The 19,861-nt window shown below is 36.8% G+C and overlaps 3 protein-coding genes and 1 long non-coding RNA gene across 4 annotated transcripts; 2 read left to right on the top strand and 2 right to left on the bottom strand.

The window, feature by feature from the left end:
- Positions 1-1,241: 1,241 nt before the first annotated feature.
- Positions 1,242-3,060, bottom strand: LOC104699535 (2-methyl-6-phytyl-1,4-hydroquinone methyltransferase, chloroplastic). Its single transcript, XM_010414849.3, has 3 exons — positions 2,287-3,060; positions 1,868-2,174; positions 1,242-1,772 (listed from the first exon to the last, which is right to left on the bottom strand). Exons 1-3 carry the CDS (start codon positions 2,829-2,831, stop codon positions 1,614-1,616), a joined length of 1,011 nt encoding a protein of 336 aa, XP_010413151.1. The 5' UTR covers positions 2,832-3,060; the 3' UTR covers positions 1,242-1,613.
- A 782-nt stretch (positions 3,061-3,842) lies between these two features.
- Positions 3,843-5,387, top strand: LOC104699534 (guanine nucleotide-binding protein subunit gamma 1-like). Its single transcript, XM_010414848.3, has 4 exons — positions 3,843-4,207; positions 4,736-4,788; positions 4,901-4,945; positions 5,029-5,387. Exons 1-4 carry the CDS (start codon positions 4,094-4,096, stop codon positions 5,111-5,113), a joined length of 297 nt encoding a protein of 98 aa, XP_010413150.1. The 5' UTR covers positions 3,843-4,093; the 3' UTR covers positions 5,114-5,387.
- A 1,337-nt stretch (positions 5,388-6,724) lies between these two features.
- On the top strand, positions 6,725-9,401 carry LOC104699533 (uncharacterized). Its single transcript, XM_010414847.3, has 4 exons — positions 6,725-7,304; positions 7,427-8,296; positions 8,388-8,586; positions 8,662-9,401. Exons 1-4 carry the CDS (start codon positions 7,152-7,154, stop codon positions 9,204-9,206), a joined length of 1,767 nt encoding a protein of 588 aa, XP_010413149.2. The 5' UTR covers positions 6,725-7,151; the 3' UTR covers positions 9,207-9,401.
- Positions 9,402-18,053: 8,652 nt separating this feature from the next.
- Positions 18,054-19,720, bottom strand: LOC104699532 (uncharacterized). Its single transcript, XR_753377.3, has 2 exons — positions 19,162-19,720; positions 18,054-18,987 (listed from the first exon to the last, which is right to left on the bottom strand). It is a non-coding gene; the product is annotated as an uncharacterized LOC104699532 (long non-coding RNA).
- Between the last annotated feature and the right edge of the window lie 141 nt (positions 19,721-19,861).

The following is a 19,861-nucleotide window of genomic DNA, read 5'->3' as shown; positions in this document are numbered from 1 at the left end:
AATCCAGTCCATGGGCCCATCTTCCTTAATGAGACTCACGTCCTCTGACTAGGCCCGTGAGGCCCATTAAGGAAGGTGGGCCCATGGACTGGATTGGACATGAGGCCCACTGAGAGATGGCGGTCGGGGCGTTACAAGTGGTATCAGAGCCGAACCTAGACGAGTGTGGAGTCGAGTGGGCTCACACCGTCAGGGGGAGACGGTCTTGGTGCGCAACGAGGACGTTGCGATCTGTTAGTGGGGGTGAATTGTGACACCCCAGTTTCAGAGACTTGCGGAGAGGTTTAAAAGAATTGATTTGGCCACCTATGTCACCAAAGTGTACTTATCTTTTTGGTCAAAGGTCCTAAGAGAACTCTAGAGTTAAGCGTGCTTGAGCTGGAGTAGTCTCAGGATGGGTGACCTTCCGGGAAGTGACTGTCGGAACTGTGCGAGTGAGGTCAAAACACAGGGAAAGATCATGTGGTGATTTGTAGGAACGGTAACAAGTATTGAAAGCCTCCCGGACGTAGCAAACCGACCGTCGGATATAGATGTGCTCACGGGTCTAGTGAGAAGACGTGAGGCCCATTAAGCAAAATGGGCCCATGGACTGGGATTGGACATGGCGCCTACTAAGAGGTGGCAGTCGGGGCATTACAGCAGGTGTCTTTTGTTGCTTCTGAAAGTGCTTTTAGCACTAGTGGAAGGATAATAGAACCATATAGAAGTTGTCTTACACACTACAGTGGAGGTTTTGATGTGTACTGAACAATGGTTAAAACAAGATATTCATTTTGAAGAAAATGTGCTTACAAATGCACAGATTCTTGCAGAAGTTGAGTTTGATGTTGATTATTAAAGTACAATCTCTAAGACTTTTTTTGTTTGTCATTTTCTTTTCAGAGTTTGAAACTCTAACTCTCTAAGTGGTTTTGGTCCCGACGTGTTTTGAAAGAAGAAGAGAGGTTCGATGTTTTGGAGCAGAAGTAGGTCGGCATCATTTGTTTGGATGAAGAAGATATGATATGATTGTTCTTTTACTTCTCTACTTACTCATCTAAGACTTTTAAACTTACATTTGGTTTTACTCTTCTATCTCTTTAAAACGTCAACACTCAGTTCAATATTTCAATTCAGATAAGACTTTTGATTTCAGGTTTTTTACTTAATTTCGATTAGTTTCAGTGAATTTCAAGTATTTCTATCAATTTCGGATAAAAATACTCGAAATGTATCGGATATCCAACGCCAAGTTCGGATTTCGGGTAAATCCAAAAATATCCAAATCCGAAAACATCCGACCCAAACCTAACCCGATTCTATAAAATACCCGGATTTTATATGTGTACATCCAAACATCCGAAATTCCAAACCTAAATCTGGTCCGAATGCCCATGCCTACTTTTGGAGAAAAGAAAAATGGGAAGGGAAAAGTGAAATCATCACTCATCGGCAGTAGGAATCAGAGGAGTCAATAGAAAGAGAGAGAGAGTCTTTCTTTCTTTTTTCCGACGACGACGACGAAAGTTCAAACTTGTACGGACTGAATACTTTCTCGGCTTGTGGTGTCAGATCTGCGATGCGAATCGGTGTACAATGATACATTGTTCATGTACTACAACAAATGGGGATCATATGGGTTGGTCTTTGGGAACGATCTGATCCTTAATCCACATGTAGATCGGGATTAGCACAAACCAGGCAGCCGCAAGGGTTCCCAAGAGGAAGCGTCCCAAGAATGAGAAGGGGTTGCTGACAGGCTTTTCAACGTCCTCTTCCTTTGGACCAAGCTGCAAGCAAATTTTTTTAGCACAATGAAAGAGAGAAGAAGCCAAAAAGGTGATAAAAAAAGAGAGAGAGAGAGGTAGGGGCCGGGGGACAAAACCTGGAGAGGAGAGTCACCAGAGGCAGGTTTGATACCGGTGACAGAACAACCCATGATAAGGCCGTGCCTGCGAACACCACGGTACCACTTGGGGCCAATCCTCTTAAGCTGAACGTCCTTGAAACCAGCTTTGGTGAACCAGTCGATGTACTCTTCCTCCTTGGGGAAGAGCATCCAGACATCAGAAAAGAAGCGAGAGAGCCAGAAGGTAGGGTAGACAGGGCCAATGAGACAGGCTTTACCACCGATCTTGAGAACCCGGTAGGCTTCCCTAATGCCTCGCTGAGGGTCCGGCCAGTACTCAATGCTGTGATGATTGATTGATTGATTGATTGATAATAACAACAACACAAAGAGGAGAATGGATAAGAGAAAGGAGCTACTAAAATTAATGGAGCAATGATTGGGATAGTGCATACCTTCCAGCAGAAACGTATCTATCGGCATAATCGGTGGGGAAAGGGAGATCCTCAGCATCTCCCTCAATGATCTTGCATTCTTTCAAGGGCTCCTTCTGCTTTGCCTTTGCCAGCTGATGCGGGGACTGGTCCAGGATGGTGACATTCTTAGCTTTGACAGTCTTGACGATGCCCAGAGTTGTGAAACCAGTGCCGCCGCCGACATCGACCACTCGCATGTCGGGATGGCTGAGATCGGCGGGCTCGAGAGCGTCGTCCCTCATATCCTCGGTCCAATGCCCTGGATTGATGATATGGTCGTAAACGATGGATAAGAACCTATAGAACCAGTAAGCCTCTTTTTTGTGCTGGATGAACCTAGGTTGCGCCGAAGGCCGCGATGATGAGGAGGAGACGCTGCTGCATCTGGTTGCCACGGAGAGTCTGGGTGTGGTGGTGGTGGTGCGCGAGACGGAGAGTAAGGTCGGGCGAGGAATGGATCTGGAACCGGGGAAAGCTGAACCTTTGGGGAAGGTAATGGCCCCGTTGAGCATAGAAGAAGCCATGGATGACAGATCCGTTGAGTGAGTTAGGTGAAGAAGAAGAAGAAGAAGAAGAGGAAGCTTATCCTACTAGTAGTAGTACTACTAGTCTACTACCACCAATTTTCTCCGCCAACGAAACAAAACAAAATGACTAGACCCCCCCCCCCCAACAGACCCCTCAAATTTTTGAAGAGTTTTTGAATTCCAACAAATCCTCAAACGTTTAAATTTTAAGGGTTTAAATTGCACTATTGAGACCCTTAAAATTTGTTACAAATTATATTTTAGTTCATGTAATATATTTTATATTACAAATAATTCTATCAAATTTAATTGTTATAAATATATCTATATAAATTCAAATATACTAAATTAAAATTGAAATTATTGTTATATGAAAGATATACCATTTACAAAGTCTTTTTTTACAACAATAATGCAATAATTAATCATATATAAGAGTATTATGAAAATAGTTAAATTGAGTAATTTTATATTTTTACATGAATTTTTCTTTTATATTTTTTAAAAATTACATATTATTTTATTTTTTCATATAAGATTTTGTATTTTTTAATATTGTTTGATATAACTTTTTATTGTGTGTTTTTTTATATATATGAAAGTTTTAATCATTATAACTAATTATTGCTAATATTGTGGATTATAATGTAAATATAAAAAAATTAGAAATAAATTTGAAGGTGTATTACTGGGGTAAGTAACCCTCAGACGACAAACGCTTAAAGGTATGCTCCCTTTAAAATGAAGGCTATTGTTGGAGATGGTCTTACTGTTATTATTAAATCTTAACTGAGTCGGTCAGTAATGTGATGACTCCAACCACATATGTATACACCGACACACTTTTGTTTACTAAAAAGTTTTAAAAACGTTATTACAACAGGTAACGTTGTTTGTGTCGTTAACCACACACTCATTTGCTGCGGCCCATGGGCCCATATGTTTTAAGAATGGTTGGGCCTTTTGGGTTTTTTTAATACCACCAATGTAACCCAAAAAAAAGCACGTGACTTTTGGAGAAAAGAAAGAAAAAATGCAAAAGAGAAAAGTGAAATCATCAGCAGCAGAATCAGAGGAGTCAATTGAGAGAGGGAGAGAGGGAGAGAGGGAGAGAGAGAGAGAGTCTATTCTTTCTTTCTTTCTTTCGACGACGACGACGACGACAATTCAAACTTGTACGGAGTGAATACTTTTCTCGGCTTGTGTGTCAGATCTGCGATGCGAATCGGTGATTCCACTGCTTAGATAGATATCGGTCGATGGAGGAAACGCCGGCTTACGAGCAGGAGGCTGTTTCTCTCGGCGGCGGCGGCGGCAAGCACAGGATCCTTGCTGACCTTGCTCGCGTTCAACAGGAACTTGTCTTCTTAGAGGTATTACTTTACTACATCTCTTTCCTCCTCCTTTGCTTGATTGAGACCATAATTGAGTATTTGACACTTGTGTGTATGTTATGTGTCTTCTTGGAAACTAGGTAAAAATTGTTTTTAAGTTAGTCTCGTTTTCCGCTGAATGCAAATTAGTTCTTTGATGGAGAGTGAATTAATAGATGCGCAGCAGATCTGTTCCAATCTGAGCTTTTCATAGACCTTCGTTTTTTTTTTTTTTTGGGTACAATTCTGATTTCTTTACTCTATTTATGCTCCAAATCAAATCTATGGAAACTTTGTGGATTTCTCTTTGGATCCACTATTTTTTTTAATCCTGAGGGATGTATAATAAGTATTACTTATCTCATAATGGTTATGTGTTCTACTATATACTTCAATCCAGGCCTGATAAAGTTTAGACGATGTGCTTGGACGCTTTTACACCTATGCTTGCTTCTACTTACCGTTATTTAAGTTGCCTTACTCCTTTCTTTTCATTTTTATTTCATGTACTGTGTATATTGTATCCAGAAAGAGTTGGTAGAGGTCGAGAAGACAGATATTGTATCAACCGTGTGTGAAGAGTAAGTAAGGGAAACTCTCTTCTTCTAGGAGTTTTAGGTTTATTATTATCTTGATTTGACTGAAACTTTTGCAGTTGATTGCTGATCAAACTGATATTGCCTTGATTCACAGGCTTCTCTGTGCCATCGAGAAAGAACCCGACCCTCTGTTGCCACTGTGAGTACTTCTAAACCTTGCAACTCTATAGTCTTCTTCTTTTTGACTCGGAATAACTCTGACTAATGCTGTCGGGCTGGCAGAACCATTGGACCTTTGAACTTAGGATGGGACCGTTGGTTTGAAGGACCAAATGGAGGAGATGGCTGCAGATGCTTAATACTTTGATTACAAGAGAGTAATGTTACATATAGTTTCCTGCTAAGATATCTTAAAAAAAAAAAAAAAAAAGCGTACAGATTAATGAGCATTGGATTGGCATAGAATGGCTTAGTTGCACGTACGTAACAATATATGTATGTAAAAGATCTGAGTCTGACATGCGAGCAATGGGAGGTTCAGCTTCTCGTTTTCTTTTTCCTAAATTTTGTTGAAAGACGATGGAATGTGCATAATGATATTTTTTGGGGACTAATGAGGAAGTGGGTATATCTTGAAGACCGTTAAGTGTGTCTCCCTTTTTTATATTTTTGTAACTTTTGTCCACATCCACCCTCCTCCATGATTCAGATTTACACATACACACATCAGTCTCGAGGTTCAGAAATGCTGTCGCACCTATTTTTAGATAAGAGATAACTGGAACACAGAGCACATGCCTCCTCCTCTCTTCTCTTTTTACTACTGTTCACCACTTATTACTGTTCTCCACTTATGTATTTCCAATCTTTACAGATAATTTTACCTGTAGGTGTCTGTAAAAGTAGAACCTCCTTTTGGTCTTTTTGTTTCTCTTGGGTTCCACAGTGTAACAAACAAAACAAAAAAAATTGTGAGGGTTCTTTTTATAAATGATAGAGAATCAGTATTAGTAAAGTATCATTTACGGTTTGTTTATTCGATTTAAGAGAGTTTATGCATTCCTAAATATTCCTCAACTTTGAGATGAATAAACAAATAGTGCTACTCTGACAACCTTTGAATATCTGTCAACTAGTCTAATTGGTCAAAATCAGAGCTGATGACATCATTAGAGAGTTCAGTGTAGTAAGTCCACAAAAATGAAACACATAATGTGTGAATGATAGAAATGGGGTTGCCTTGGTCGAATAGAAAATATGATTGAGCAGACGGAGGAAGCACGTTACATTGTGCAGGAAATCTGGTAGTCAGAGAGAGAGCAGTCTGCACAGTCCATAAAAATATTTGATTGTAGAGATTCAAGCACTTAGCTCGTGATGAAACATATATGCATTATAAAGAGAGAGAGAGAGAGACTCAGTCACATGCTCACAACAATCACATAAAGCCAAACAATACAATAATAGTACTAGTATATGATTTTTGGTTGGTTTTATATAATTAAAATGACTAGGATAAGTAAGATAGCCGTTGTCTCTCTCTCTCCCTCTCTTTTGAAGTTGTAAATCTCGAGTAACTTGTTTGATGAAATGGAATGGACTAAAGGTAACTAAAACAATGCAATAACAGTGTCTGTCTTGCGATTCAGGACGGAAACTCAGGGGAAGGGGGCAGGGTTAGCGCTCTCAATTGGTTGGCCAGAAACCGTAACTTTTAAGTAAAAAAAAGAGAAAAGAAGAAGAGCATTGCCCTGGGGATGAGAAAGAGAGAGTGTAACGGTCATACTTGTTGTGTCATGTCATATAATGAACGTGCCACGTCGATGTCGGTCAACTGTATGGGGTCCACTTATTCTCTCATCTTCCGTTCCGTACCTTTACTTATTTTCCCACCTGGCTTTTTTTTTTTTCTTTCTTTTGGTTACGATCTCTCTCTCTCATGCCTCGAAAGAAATAAGAAGAAGAAGAAAAAAAAAACGAAATCTAATAAATGATGATGTTGTTTGACTAGAAGAACTGGCTGAGTGATGATCTATCTGTGTGTGCAATTTACTAAAACCCTTTTCTTTTCCGGCCATCAAATAAAATAAAATATGGAAATTGAAAGCAGAGAAAGAAATTGTCAGTAAACTAATTAAAAAGGCAATGACGTTGATGATGAGAGAAGAGAGAGAGTGAGATGGGTTTAGTTCATTAAAATAATACTAAAAGCTTTGTTTCTTAGTTTGGGTCGTGCTTTAAAGAGGAGGAGCCGAAAAGCGGGAGAGAGTGAGGGAGAAAGAGAGAGAGAGAGAGAGAGAGAGAGAGTGTTGTTTTCTTTTTCCCTTTTTGTTTTTTTTTTTGTTGTTGTTTTGGTAACAAAGAATCGCCGGAACAAAAAGAAGAAGAAGAAGAATGCGAAGAAGATGGACAACAACAACAAGAGCATTGGCGTGAACGAGCAAGTTCTCGAGAAGCAAATCGGCGGTTGCATGGCCGGCTTCTTCAACATCTTTGATCGACCTCATCTCATCTCTCCCAAGCGTCTCTCCTCCTCCTCCTCCTCTTCCTCTCCGCCGGTCAGTAATCTTCTTATTTCTTTCTCGTAACAATAATAATAATAATAATAATTAAATACTAACAAACAAACCAAAAAGCTTAATTATATTATGTATGTAAATGTAATCTATCTTTCTCCCAGAGCCCTGAATCTGAATCTTACTCCGCCGCCTCCGAGAGGAGTTCCCCTCTCCGTCTTAAATCGAGATATCAGAAGAGCAAGAAGAGTGTCTATTCTACCCCTGACCTGCTCCTCTCTCCGTCCCCTGATTCTCCTCATCTTCTCACCAGATCCCCGCCGCTCCCTCCGCCCGATGGACGATCTGATCCTTCTTCTTATTCCTCTCCCTGGAGGTTCTCTAAAGAAGCTCCTCGCCTCTCCCTCGATAGCAGAGCCGTCCTCGATGCCAAGGGTTCCCTCAAACCCAGACCGATCCCACCCGACTCCTCCCCAAGCGTCATCGCACGCCTCATGGGATTGGAGCCATTGCCCCAACTACCTCTCCAGAGATCTGCTTCCGAGTCCAGGCTCTCCAGAGACTACACATTTTTCGACTTCCATGATGTCAAGGCTCTCGAAGATCCGGCCAGACCTCCTCCGCCTCCGCCCTCAGCTGTACGCCGTAAGCCTTTCTCCGATTCCGGTGATTTCTTCCCTCCGGACAGAGTCTCCAGAATCAGCGGATTCCAAACTCCCCCAAACGATCTCGAAACCTTGAAGCAACTTCTCCAAGCTCTTAGGCTCAAAGGACTCTTGCACTCTTCTAGTTCTTACAAACATCATCACACCCGAATCCACAACCACGTGAATGATGAATCAGCTAGGTCCCACTCTGCCATCAGATCTAGACCCGGCACACCGAGCCCCAGGCGGGATCAGGCCAGCAAAGCAAGCCTCAAGAGTAGGACGACGAGACCAACGCTCAAGGACCAGCGGAGAGTCTCGAGACCCCAACCTCTCCAAACGGGACGCTCCATGTCTTCTCCCAGGAGTATTGTATGCTCCCAAGAGGTGTACAGCAGAACGAACCATCCTATCCTCCTAGTTTTAGCTTTTACATGCCAGCTGCATCTTCTAACTGATGGATGCATCGTTCGTGCAGATGTGGAAGGTTGATGATGATTATAACAGACAAGGCAAAACTCTATTGGAGAGATGCGACAAGCTGCTCCACAGCATAGCCGAGATGGCGGCTGCAGACGACTCACAGCCGAGCCCCGTCTCGGTTCTTGACGCCTCACTATACCACGAGGACTCTTCCCCATCCCCTGTCATGAAACGCAGCCTTGATTTCACTGCTGGTACTAACTAACTAACTCTCTCTCTATCTTTATTAATTAATTTGTGGCGCTAGCTCTTACCTTATCTTATGACAGAATCGGAAGACGAATCTTGGGGTGGCTCCATCTCATTCTCATCGTCATCGTCATCGTCAGACTCTGAATATGTATACATCTCCGATATCCTCCGAGCTTCCCATTGCCTTCCACAGGAGTCCGACATCTTCTCCCTGCTGGAAAAGCAGCAATACCTCAAAGGAAAATGCGCCTCCAGAGCCGCAGCTCAGGAAAGACGGCTCATCTTCGACGCAGTGCAAGAGATTGTTGGGCAGAGAAGCAGGTTGCCACCGTGGATGATGGTGGCAGAGGCTGATAAGATGCAAGTCATCTGGTGCGAATATCAGAAGATAAGAAAGACAAAGTCGTCAACAGAGGCAGAGGAAGAGGACCTCGTGGGATACGTGTGCGGTGTCCTTGGAAGAGATCTATCAGAGGACCGGTGGCGAGATCGTCAGGTGGACATGTCAGAAGCGGTTCTTGACATCGAGCGGCTCGTATTCAAAGATCTCATCGGTGAAACCATACGCCATTTGGCTTTTCTTAACAGGTCCAACTCGCTGCGTAGGAGGCTGCTCTTCTGATACAAACTAGGCTTATATCTCTGACCACAAATGTCTGAAACAGAACCCCCACCTCCTACCATGTCAGTCCAACGAAAACATGAGAGAGTGATGATGGGTCTTAATTTTTGTGCTTCTTTTTATGTTTTTTTTTTTGGGTTTTTTTTTTAGTGTATTATCAATTGATATGTGTGAGAGTTAATGGTGATTTATCCATCATCCGTGCATCATATATACTTGCGACTACAAGACAACCCATACACTGAATGCTAAAATCTTCTGTTTTTTTTTAATCTATATATATATGTTTTTTAAGTACATTTTGGGTTCTACCCTTGAAGTTTAACTTATTTAAAACTTTATTTACAAATCTAATCTCTACATATTTGCACAAAAACCAATAAGTTATATACAGTATAGTTAATCGACAAAATCAAAAAAATTATAGAAACTACTTATTTCTACATAAATTCCTTATTAACTGCATATTTAGTTTCTATATATGTGTCTAAAGTCTAAACATACAAAAAAATCAGAAAATGAGAATTAATGTGCGTTCTAGAGAAATAAGGAAAGATATGAATTCCTGATTTGCAAGATATTCAGTGGACTCCACAAAACCATATAACATAAATCCGGTTTTGGTAGTTTTTTTTAAAGATGAGAAGAAAGAATATAACGATTTAGTGCTAACATAACGCCATTAAATCATAATAGTATTTATATTTTCTGTAATATATATTCATAAAGTCGCTAAAATACACCAATAGAAACTAATTAGTACACCTACACGACACTTCAATGGGATATTCCTTACCTACATACTAAATATTTGATTTGATACCCACACCGAATTCTATCGTCACCAAGGAACTCTATAAATAACGTGAAACTGTGAACAGAAGATCCAATATGCTCGGAAAAATATCTTTTTCATATCTCGACAATTACGATATGTTGAATTCATACATTGCACTATTGACTGTGCTTAAACATACATTAGTTTTAAAATATTTGAATTTCACACATGAACTTTTGATTTTTTGTCTAAATATACATAAACTTTCAATTTTGTGCCTAAATATACATAAATGTGTTTAATGAGTAACTTTGTTAGTTTTTCCGTTAATTCACTATGACATGGAATCCACGTGTACAGAAATATTGAAACTACGTCGTTTTGGGTTATGTTGGAAGATTAAAAATTGAAGCAAATCGACTAAGGCTACCATCGAACCTAAGACCTTCAACATACAAAAGAAAGTTATATATCATTGAGCTACATAAGCTATTGTTACAATTACAACGAATATCTATATATATAATAACAATAGTGGTTCAACTTCTTCTCTTTAACCCCACATTTTCGTGAACCTGCCTTTTCCTTCTCTGTTTTCCAGCGAGTTTCTCCTGATGAGTACAGGTTTCCTTCGGTTATTAAAGCCTGTGCGAAGATTGGAGAATTGGTTTATGAACAAATGCTGGAGATGGGTTTTGAATCGGATTTGTATGTAGGTAATGCACTTGTGGATATGTATGCCAGAATGGGATTGTTGGGTAGAGATTTTGTGTCTTGGAACAGTTTGATTTCTGGGTATAGTTCCCATGGTTATTATGAGGAAGAAGATGAACCGCCATTGTTATTTATATATATATATATATATATATATATATATATATTTGTTGAAGTGACAACAAAAGCTTCTGTAGCTTAGTGGTATTTAACTTTCTTCTGTATGTAAAAGGTCTTGGGTTCGATGGTAGTCTTAGTCGATTTGCTTCAATTTTTTATTTTCCAACATAACCCAAAACGACGTTGTTTCAATACTTCTGTACATGTGGATTCCACGTCATAGTGACTAAACGGAAATACTAACGGTATGTATATTTAGACAAAAAATTAAAAGTTCATGTATGAAATTCAAATATTTTAAAACTAATGTATGTTTAAGCACAATCAATAATCTGATGTATGAATTCAACATATTGTAATTGTTCAAGTATGAAAAAGACGTTTTTCCCAATATGCTCCAAATCGTACTGATATCCACAATAGTATAATATATATTAATTTTTTTTTCTGCTATGCTATAAACTAATTAATTTTTTTCCCTAGATGTGCTTGGCCCAATCGTTAATATTGGGAGATACAAATGCTAGAGTTGAACAGCAAGCCAAACAAGCTTGATTTCGAATTAAGAGATTAAAGTGAGTTTAATAGACTTTAATATTTATAACCTACAGTTCTTTTCATTACTATATGATAGAAAAAAAAATTGTATAGTAACGAGAGACAGAGATTGCCGTGTACCTTGTGGGGTACATTTACTGAATAGGTATTTTGATATTTTCAGGCAGCTAACGGAATTATGATTAAAAGGTACAAGGAGAGAAGAACAAAAACATACACCTCCAAACCATCAACTTCTCTTCAGCAGATCATTCAGGAAGTGAAAGGAGTAAGTATTGACCCCTTAGCTGTAAATAAGAGATTTCATTTGCAGCTTACTAATTAATCTCTTATTTACAGCTTACTAATATATAAAAAAGGGACAAAAATTGTTATTTGACCACATATAGTCACTTACTTATTTTCTGGATTTTTCAGGCTTAAGAGACAACTCTCAAATAACTTCAATTTTGGAGAACAGCTCTGTACGACATGAAAGAACATCAAAGTATTTTCTACAAGACAACACAAATATAACGCGACCCTTGGTTTACATTATCCAACTCCAGTTATGGGTACCTCCTTCTGCACAGGTAAGTTATTGAAATTTGGAGAACTTTTAATCATGTTTAACCAATATAATGATTTTTTATTTGTTTTGTATGGAAACCGTGTTACCTCATGTACAACGAAACACCAACTATCTCGATCAATTATGTAGTAAAAAAAAACTACTTTCCCCTTTGGTGTCCATCTCTACAAGGTGACAATGGCCTTATATTTCATTTTTTATACAAACAAAATCAAGCTTATTAATTCTATCATTAACAAGAGGTACTAATATTTCAGACATACTCGATCAAGATTCACTCATGGAAAAGAAATCTAACTTAGTGGCCATTTAATCTGTGGCTTTTGTCAACAAATAGAGATAACACTAGAAGAATAGTTGTGTATAGTTACGATTTTATTTGTAGGTATAACCTATTTTTTTAGCAAAAAAATATTTGTTACTAATTTGCCACAAAATAATTTAGTAATTATTTGGTCATAGCAAATTTTCCATCCGTCACTAATTGTGGTAATTTGCTACTAATTTGATACAAGATAATTAGTAGCACATAGCGACTGGTTGAGACAAAAATCTGTCGCAATTTGTCACACATTGAGTTGGAAAAATTCGTAACAATTAGCTATAAAAAATAACGAACAAAAATGTAACAAATTGATACAACATGTTACTAGCTCTCTCTAACAAATTTATGACTATTGTTGAATTGTATTTATATAAATATTTTTAATTTTATGAATTATTTATAAATTATGAATAATGTTTTACTTTTGGAATGAAATGATATTAAAATAAAAATACTATAATTATTATCATGAAACCATCATTTTTAAAAAACTGTATTACAAATAAAATTAAAAACATAATTAAAAATAAGAATATTTCTAAAAACTGTAGTGATACTCCTAAAAAAATATAATACAAAAAAAATAGATGAACACACTACTTGATAACAAGTTCTTGCATCTCAACGATCACGTCGTCATGTCTCTTCAGCTGTTGCTTCAGGTTCTGTATTACTTCTCGCTTGCTGAAGGTTTGAGCCTGATTCAGATACACAAGGAGAATCTGAGCAGGTTGACTGGTGATGGTATGGTTTCATGGGCACTTCCCGGAGATCAGGAGAAGATCCCCACATGACTCCATTCTCTTTGTTATATGTTGGAGCAGGAACTATAACAAGAGGCAGTGTGGTACTGGACACCGCCATTTGCTCGTTGGTAGCATGATTACCATCCCCATTCTCAGTTCCTGCATAAAGAAGAGAACCCAAGTCTCAGAACATCCACACCAAAACCTTTTCTGAAACAGAGTTGAGTTAAGCTGGGATTAACATTCTGAGATAATCATAAGGCAACCCATCATCAGGGATACTTCTTCCATAGTTGCCAGCTCACTGATGCAAGTAGCTACTTAAAATATGATTCATGATTGAGCTACAATGACATTCAATATGCAAGAAACTTAAAGCTATAAACTTGTAAGAACCATCTCCAAATTCTATCAACTAATTTACAAAATTCTGTAATCTTCAGTTATAAACTTGAAAAGCCTCACCAAATTCTGTAATCTTGAGTTGCAATTGAGAAGGTTCCCACTTATGCTACTGTAGCAGAGTTGGGCCTTCATTCAAAAACCTTTCCATTGTTTAACGCTATCAGAACTCTATTTCAAAACGAAGTAATATCACAACTCAACATCAATCAAAGCATCAACAAACACAGCAACGTGCAAAAGGGATAATAACACAGCGAGCAACGGCGATTTCAACCCTGGATTTCGAGCTAGCCTAAAATTCGATCCAATAAAACAGTTCAGAAGAAACCTACAATACCTTGAGAGAGATCAAGAGCTAGAGAGACTCGAATCAAGTGGTTTGAGATCGAAGACAACCTATATGTATATTACACCAAAACCGAAATCAGAATAGAAGATAAAAGTTCAATCCTTAGATTCGTCAAGGAAGAAGGTAGAATTAAGTGTAGATAAACCATCAGATCTATGGAAATAAGAAGGTGAAAAGTCTCGCGCGTAGCTCAAAGAGTTCCCCGTTGATGTTTCAATGAAACTAGTTCTGCTCCCGCCAACGATGGTCACGGCTAATCCGTCTCTTGCTGCTGTGTGGGTTGGTCGACGCCCATCGTGATATGAGGTTTTTGGTCGCTTGGTTTTTGGTTCTGGGTTTAGGGTTTCGAATAATTTCGAAGAAGAAGAAGAAGATGATGAAAGAGACGATAAAGGGGAGACTGAGGAGAAGAAGTTTTAACCAAAAGAAAATAAAAAAGGAGAAGATTTTAGCCGTTAGATTTAATTCATCAACGGTGGAGGATAAGCCAACTTCCAATCCGCGTCTCTACGGATTAGCCAATAAGAGGCTTTCTCGTTTATTTTGTTTTTTTTTTATTTAGTTTTATAATTTTTTGTTAATTTTTATGTATGAGTATAAAATTAAAGGTTTAGACTTTATTATACAGGGTTTGGAATTTAAGTTTTAGGAATTGAGAATTTTAGTTTTGAATATATATGATAATTGAATTGATAATTTAGAGATTTAAATATATAAGTAACTAGTATTTAATATGTATTAAAATATATCTTATTATATAAAGTTGGGTTTTGAAAGTTAGTCATTAATAGGATTTTTACATGTGTCAAGTGATCAGTATAATATTTTGACATGTGTAAAAATTAAATTTAATAGGAGGAATTTGATTACAACATAATTAAAATATTTTGTTTAAAAAATTATTAATAATGTAAATAGATAATTATCGAAAATTACAGAATTTATAAAAAAAAAATATAAAGTTTTTACAAATAATTATAAGGAGATTACATATATATATATATATATATATTTCATAAAATTCGAAATTATAATATTATTTACTTATTTTTAATTTTAAGTTATTAATTCTACAAAAAAAAAATAGGAAAAAGGATTAAGAAAAATATACAATTAATTATTAATTCTAAATTTTGTAAATACTCACTTATATAAGCATAGATCATCTCATATTTAAATAATTTATTCAAAAACACAGCTTTCAATTTGTTTAATTGGAAAAAAATTTTAAATGGAAAGGTAAATTTTGCTTTTTTTAAAACCAAAATTTTCTCATACTTTCTTCTTTTTCAGTTGGGAATAGGTAAGATTAATATGTTGACAAAAAAAAAGATTAATATATGCGATATATGTTGACATAAATCGTTGTTGATAGATCTACATGAGCTCAAAGACTGTGACACCTTGGATTGCGAAAATGTTTAAAAGAATTGATTTGGCCACATATGTCACCGAAATGCAATTCTTTTTTCGGTCAAGGGTCCTCAGAGAACTTCATGATGAGTGACCTTCCTGGAAGTGATTGTCAGAACTGTACGAGTAAGGATAAAACACATAAAAAGATCATTTGTTGATTTGTAATATCGGTAAGCAAGTTTTTAAAGCCTTCCAGCAACAAACCGACCATCGAATATGGGTGGATCCACGGGCCGGGAATAGATGTAGGGCCCACTTAGGAAGGTGGGCCTATGGACTGAGAGTGGACAAGGGCTCACTAAGCATGGTGACGGTTGGGACATTACAGAGACAGAGACTACATCATGGTGTATCAAAGACATTTACACGAATACATTGGGAAATATAGCATTAGTTATTATCAAAAGATTTTGTGACGTTAGAAAAAGGTGTTTACTTTCATTGGTTGTTGGAACAAGCCATTTTGAGATAGCAAAAACACGTGGATATGTTCTCTCCACACTGGAGGAGGGCAGAGCCGAGGTTCTCTCTATGGTGTAGAAGGTTAGACACAAGGTTATCTCTCCAAGGGAGGAAAGTGGAGGAGGTTAGACGCAAGGTTATTTCTCCAAGTGAGGAAGGCGGAGCCATAGTTTTCTCCATGGTGGAGGATGTTGAACGCAAGATTCTTTCTATAATGGATAAGGGCAGAGTCGAGGTTTTCTCCATGGTGGTCATACATTATTTTGATGATACATCATTGATTAGTATATTATGTAATATATTTTTTATTCGAAATGTTTTTTGAGCCAACAATTTTAGTAATTAAAAAAATATGCAGAAGTGAAAGTAAAATAGTTGGATTAATGTGTTCATATAGACATTTTCTAGGTGGTGATAAAAAATATATTTGTAACATATAGTATATTTAGATATAAAAAATACACTTTTAATAATAACATAAAACAAAAATTTGTAAATGGATATAACTCAGTGTATTGTAACAAAAATAAAATTTATAAATAACGTACAACAAATTTTAATATATTTTCATTAAATTTAATTTAATTTATAAAATTTCAAACCCGCACATCGTGCGGGCTCTTTTCTAGTATATATATATATATATGTTACACTTATACCTAACTAATTTTTATAATTATTTGTATATTTGTAATATTATATTTATTCATATTGTATGTTACAACGAGTCTAAACCTTTCTTTAGTTACAACGAGTTACAACGAGTTTGTATCAAAATGTTTGAATTATATTTTCATAATTTTACATTATTTTAGTAATTATTAACTACAATTTGTGACGACTTATGTTGTGTGCACCAGAGCTACGATACTTTGTGTCACAAACTTTGAAGCAATATTGCTACACTTTTCTTTTGTTACTATCCGTCATTATATACCTACGTTTAGTGACATATTAGCTACAAATTAAATTAGCTAATACTTTGTCACTAATTTGTAACTTTCTGTAGTTATAGTTTGCTACAACTTTTTCCGTAACAATCACACGTAGCTATATGAACATGTTTTACTAGTGTAAGAGAAAATGTTTTTCCAAAGAAGCTCTTGCCGCTCTTCTACTCTTCTGTTTGAGCTCTTTAGTCTCAGTGCTAACAACGGAGGACTTGATTAATGAAAACTGTTCTACGATTAATTGATCTGTAATAACATACAAGATGATTGACAAAGTACCGAACATACTATAAAGAAAGGTCATATCAATCTTGGCAAATAGACTCGGAATTTGAATCGAAGAAATATAGTTCAAATTAAAATATTTAATTGTTATTTTTATTGTAAGATTTTTCTGCAAAAAAAATCAAAATCATACACCACCATTACATGTTAAATATCCTATTGCCTTAAATATTCAAATAATTATAGTTTTCTCAAATTCAACCCACATAAATTCAATAATAAATATTATGAGTTATTAAAAAACACCAAAATATATACAAAAGTGCAACATCAATACAAAAAATCATAGAAACTCACACTATCTACTTTTTTAAAAAACATTTATATAAAATATTTGTCTTGTGGTGTACTACGAGTTAAATCCTAGTTTTGATTCAAAATTGCTGCTACTCACTCATGTGTGTGTACGTTACTCGTATGTGTTAGGGCATCTTTATAGGGGGAGCAGTTTTGGATGTTCTTAGACTAAAAATATTATGAAAATAATGTAAGATCAGTAGTTAAAATCTTTTGTTAAAAAGTTAATTATTGGGAGAACATGTGTTTAAGATCATAAGATTTAATAATATAATATTCTTAAATATATTACAATTATAAAAACTTATAAAATAACATTTAAATTGCAAATTTATAAAATTTTTACTAAAATTCAAAATACAATACCAAATTTTTATGAAACAACAAAAACATTAAATATAAAAAAACATATTACTTAATTAAAGCACACAAACATTTTATTTAATTAATATATAGTTTAATGTCCAAATTTATTCCATATATTCTCAATCAGATCCTCTTTTAATTTGTGAAAAATTATTTGCAAAAAATTGTATCCATTCACAGCTTGCCACGTCAGCTTAGAACTGAACCAAGATCAGTTCTACATCAAAAATTAAAAAAAGTGTTCTTAGCCACTATTTATTATTTTTCTATTTTTTTGGATTAAGAACACCCCTTACGTTCTTCCTATAAAGATGACCTTAGTAGCAAGTAGTCCCTTACATGTTGAGGTTCGGATCGGACTAGACTTTGCAAGTGTTGTGGGCTTCAAATGGACCGTTTGTTCCCAATCATACTCTATCCCAAAATTTGATTAGTAGCCCATTCAGACCTAACAAGGCTTTTCGCAATTGATATTTGTGAGTAGAGAGAGCGAGAGAGAACACAATGACACAAAAACTCGTGATATATATATATATTTTTTTCACAAAATATAATGCAAAGGCAGTATAGTAGCAAGACACGGATCCAACTACTAGTCTCTTTTCTTTGTGAGAAACAGAATCATATAATAATATCTTCTAAACGATAGGAATCGAGGCGAGGTAGACACACTTTATACGTTAATGGGAACAAAGCCACGTGAAGGTGGGAAGGACGCACCAATTAGAGTTTAAGCTGACAAGTCAGCACAGGGGTCACAGTCGTGGACCAGTCCACTTCCAACACCACCACAGCCGTCCCTTCGACCCTTTGGCTGACAAATGGTTCCAAGGCATATTTTATATATCTTGGGACCAAGATGGCTTGGGACAAGCTATGCCCCACGACTCTCCCGCTAGTGCTCTCTGGTCGCTTCTCCTCTGCTTCTAGAGACCAACCATTACCACCAACTCTGTTTTCAGTTCACACCTCATTCTGCTTTCTGCAATGCCCACCACCGCACCAATGAGTTGAGAAGAACCCAACTTCTTTCTTCACTGTTCAAAACTGGACTGGTCAAACTCTGGAACTCATCATCATCTCTTTCTGACCCTACTACTGCTACACCCGAGATTTCTAATATGGGTGCACAATCTTCACTGGGCCACCTCTTGTCACCGAGTCTCAGTCTCTTTTCTTCTCTTTATTTTTTTTAATCCTCCATAACATTATATACCTTTCTGGTTACTATTGCTGACACCGTAGCGCCATTAATCCATGATCCTAATCTTGAGGAAACTGATAGTAACTCTCTGATTGCCAAAGAGATAGTAGTAGCCTTTAATAAAAACCAAGAATAAAAACAAAGGGACAAATTAAGCCCCCTCGAACAAAAATGGTCATGGACCACCCCAGATGATTCTGTCTGAAGAAGCAGTGAGTCCCTCTCTGTTATCCACCTGCCGGATGTTTAGCAAAAGTAAAAAACTAAGACATAATTTTAAAAGCTAATGATCATAATAATAATGTCTGATCAAAAGAATTTAAGAAAAGAAGGGATGATTCATTTAGTTTTGTCAGATAGCTAGCTGCAGCAATGGGAGGGCCTTTAAATCAGTAACAGGAAGACTTACTCATTGGTTGCTTTGCTTTCCTTTGAGCTGTCATTTAGCTTTTGGGGTTACAGAGGATTGTGTTGTTGGGTCCCAACAATACTGAAATTGCCTCCTAATTTCCCACAGAGAGCACAAGGATTTTTTCCCTTACACGTCCTCAGTAGAGTGATCACCACTCTTTTTCTCACAGTCAGATGAATCAGGCACCAATCCTTTTGCGTTTCATCCGAGTCAAAAGCCTGCAAAAAAAGAAGTGTGGCATACAATCACTCACAGATATATCTATACATCTCTCTCTCTCTCTCTCTCTCTCTCTCTCTCTCTCAGCCTAAAAAGCAAAATACCTATACCTACGACGACTGGGAAAGGGATAAATATTACTATGAGATAAGAGGATAAATAAGGGAATCCTTCAAATGGTAAGTTTCCAAAGTAAAAGTGTGTTATGGTATGATCTTGTCTGCCTTTTCTTCGAAAAAGCCAAGATTGTGGGTGTAACTGTTATCAAAAAAAAAAAAAAAAAAGATTCGTGAGATCTTTCTTTCTTTCTTGTGACTTTTTCCTTCAACTAGGCTCCTTCTTTTATGGCTTCTCTATGCCAACCAACAAAGAAAGAGAAAGGCCTCTCAGCTCAAAAAGTGAAATTTCAAAGGCTATTTATAACCCTTCGTAGACAGGCAGTCCCCATCCCGATTCTCACAAACAACAAACAAAAAAA

The sequence above is a fragment of the Camelina sativa genome, chromosome 7 (assembly GCF_030686135.1).
Source record: "Camelina sativa cultivar CO46 ecotype springtype chromosome 7, ASM3068613v1".
NCBI classification, from domain to species: Eukaryota; Viridiplantae; Streptophyta; class Magnoliopsida; order Brassicales; family Brassicaceae; genus Camelina; species Camelina sativa.
This window is presented reverse-complemented; position numbering and strand designations above follow the sequence as displayed.

Coding starts and splice junctions, on each gene's coding strand:
- LOC104699535 (XM_010414849.3), bottom strand. CDS start 2,831: ATGGCTTCTTCTATGCTCAACGGGGCCATTACCTTCCCCAAAGGTTCA. Junction 2,175..2,286: donor AGATACGTTTCTGCTGGAAG/GTATGCACTATC, acceptor CAATCATCACAG/CATTGAGTACTGGCCGGACC. Junction 1,773..1,867: donor CTGGTGACTCTCCTCTCCAG/GTTTTGTCCCCC, acceptor ATTTGCTTGCAG/CTTGGTCCAAAGGAAGAGGA.
- LOC104699534 (XM_010414848.3), top strand. CDS start 4,094: ATGGAGGAAACGCCGGCTTACGAGCAGGAGGCTGTTTCTCTCGGCGGC. Junction 4,789..4,900: donor GTATCAACCGTGTGTGAAGA/GTAAGTAAGGGA, acceptor CTTGATTCACAG/GCTTCTCTGTGCCATCGAGA. Junction 4,946..5,028: donor CCCGACCCTCTGTTGCCACT/GTGAGTACTTCT, acceptor TCGGGCTGGCAG/AACCATTGGACCTTTGAACT.
- LOC104699533 (XM_010414847.3), top strand. CDS start 7,152: ATGGACAACAACAACAAGAGCATTGGCGTGAACGAGCAAGTTCTCGAG. Junction 7,305..7,426: donor CCTCCTCTTCCTCTCCGCCG/GTCAGTAATCTT, acceptor TCTTTCTCCCAG/AGCCCTGAATCTGAATCTTA. Junction 8,297..8,387: donor GTATTGTATGCTCCCAAGAG/GTGTACAGCAGA, acceptor TCGTTCGTGCAG/ATGTGGAAGGTTGATGATGA.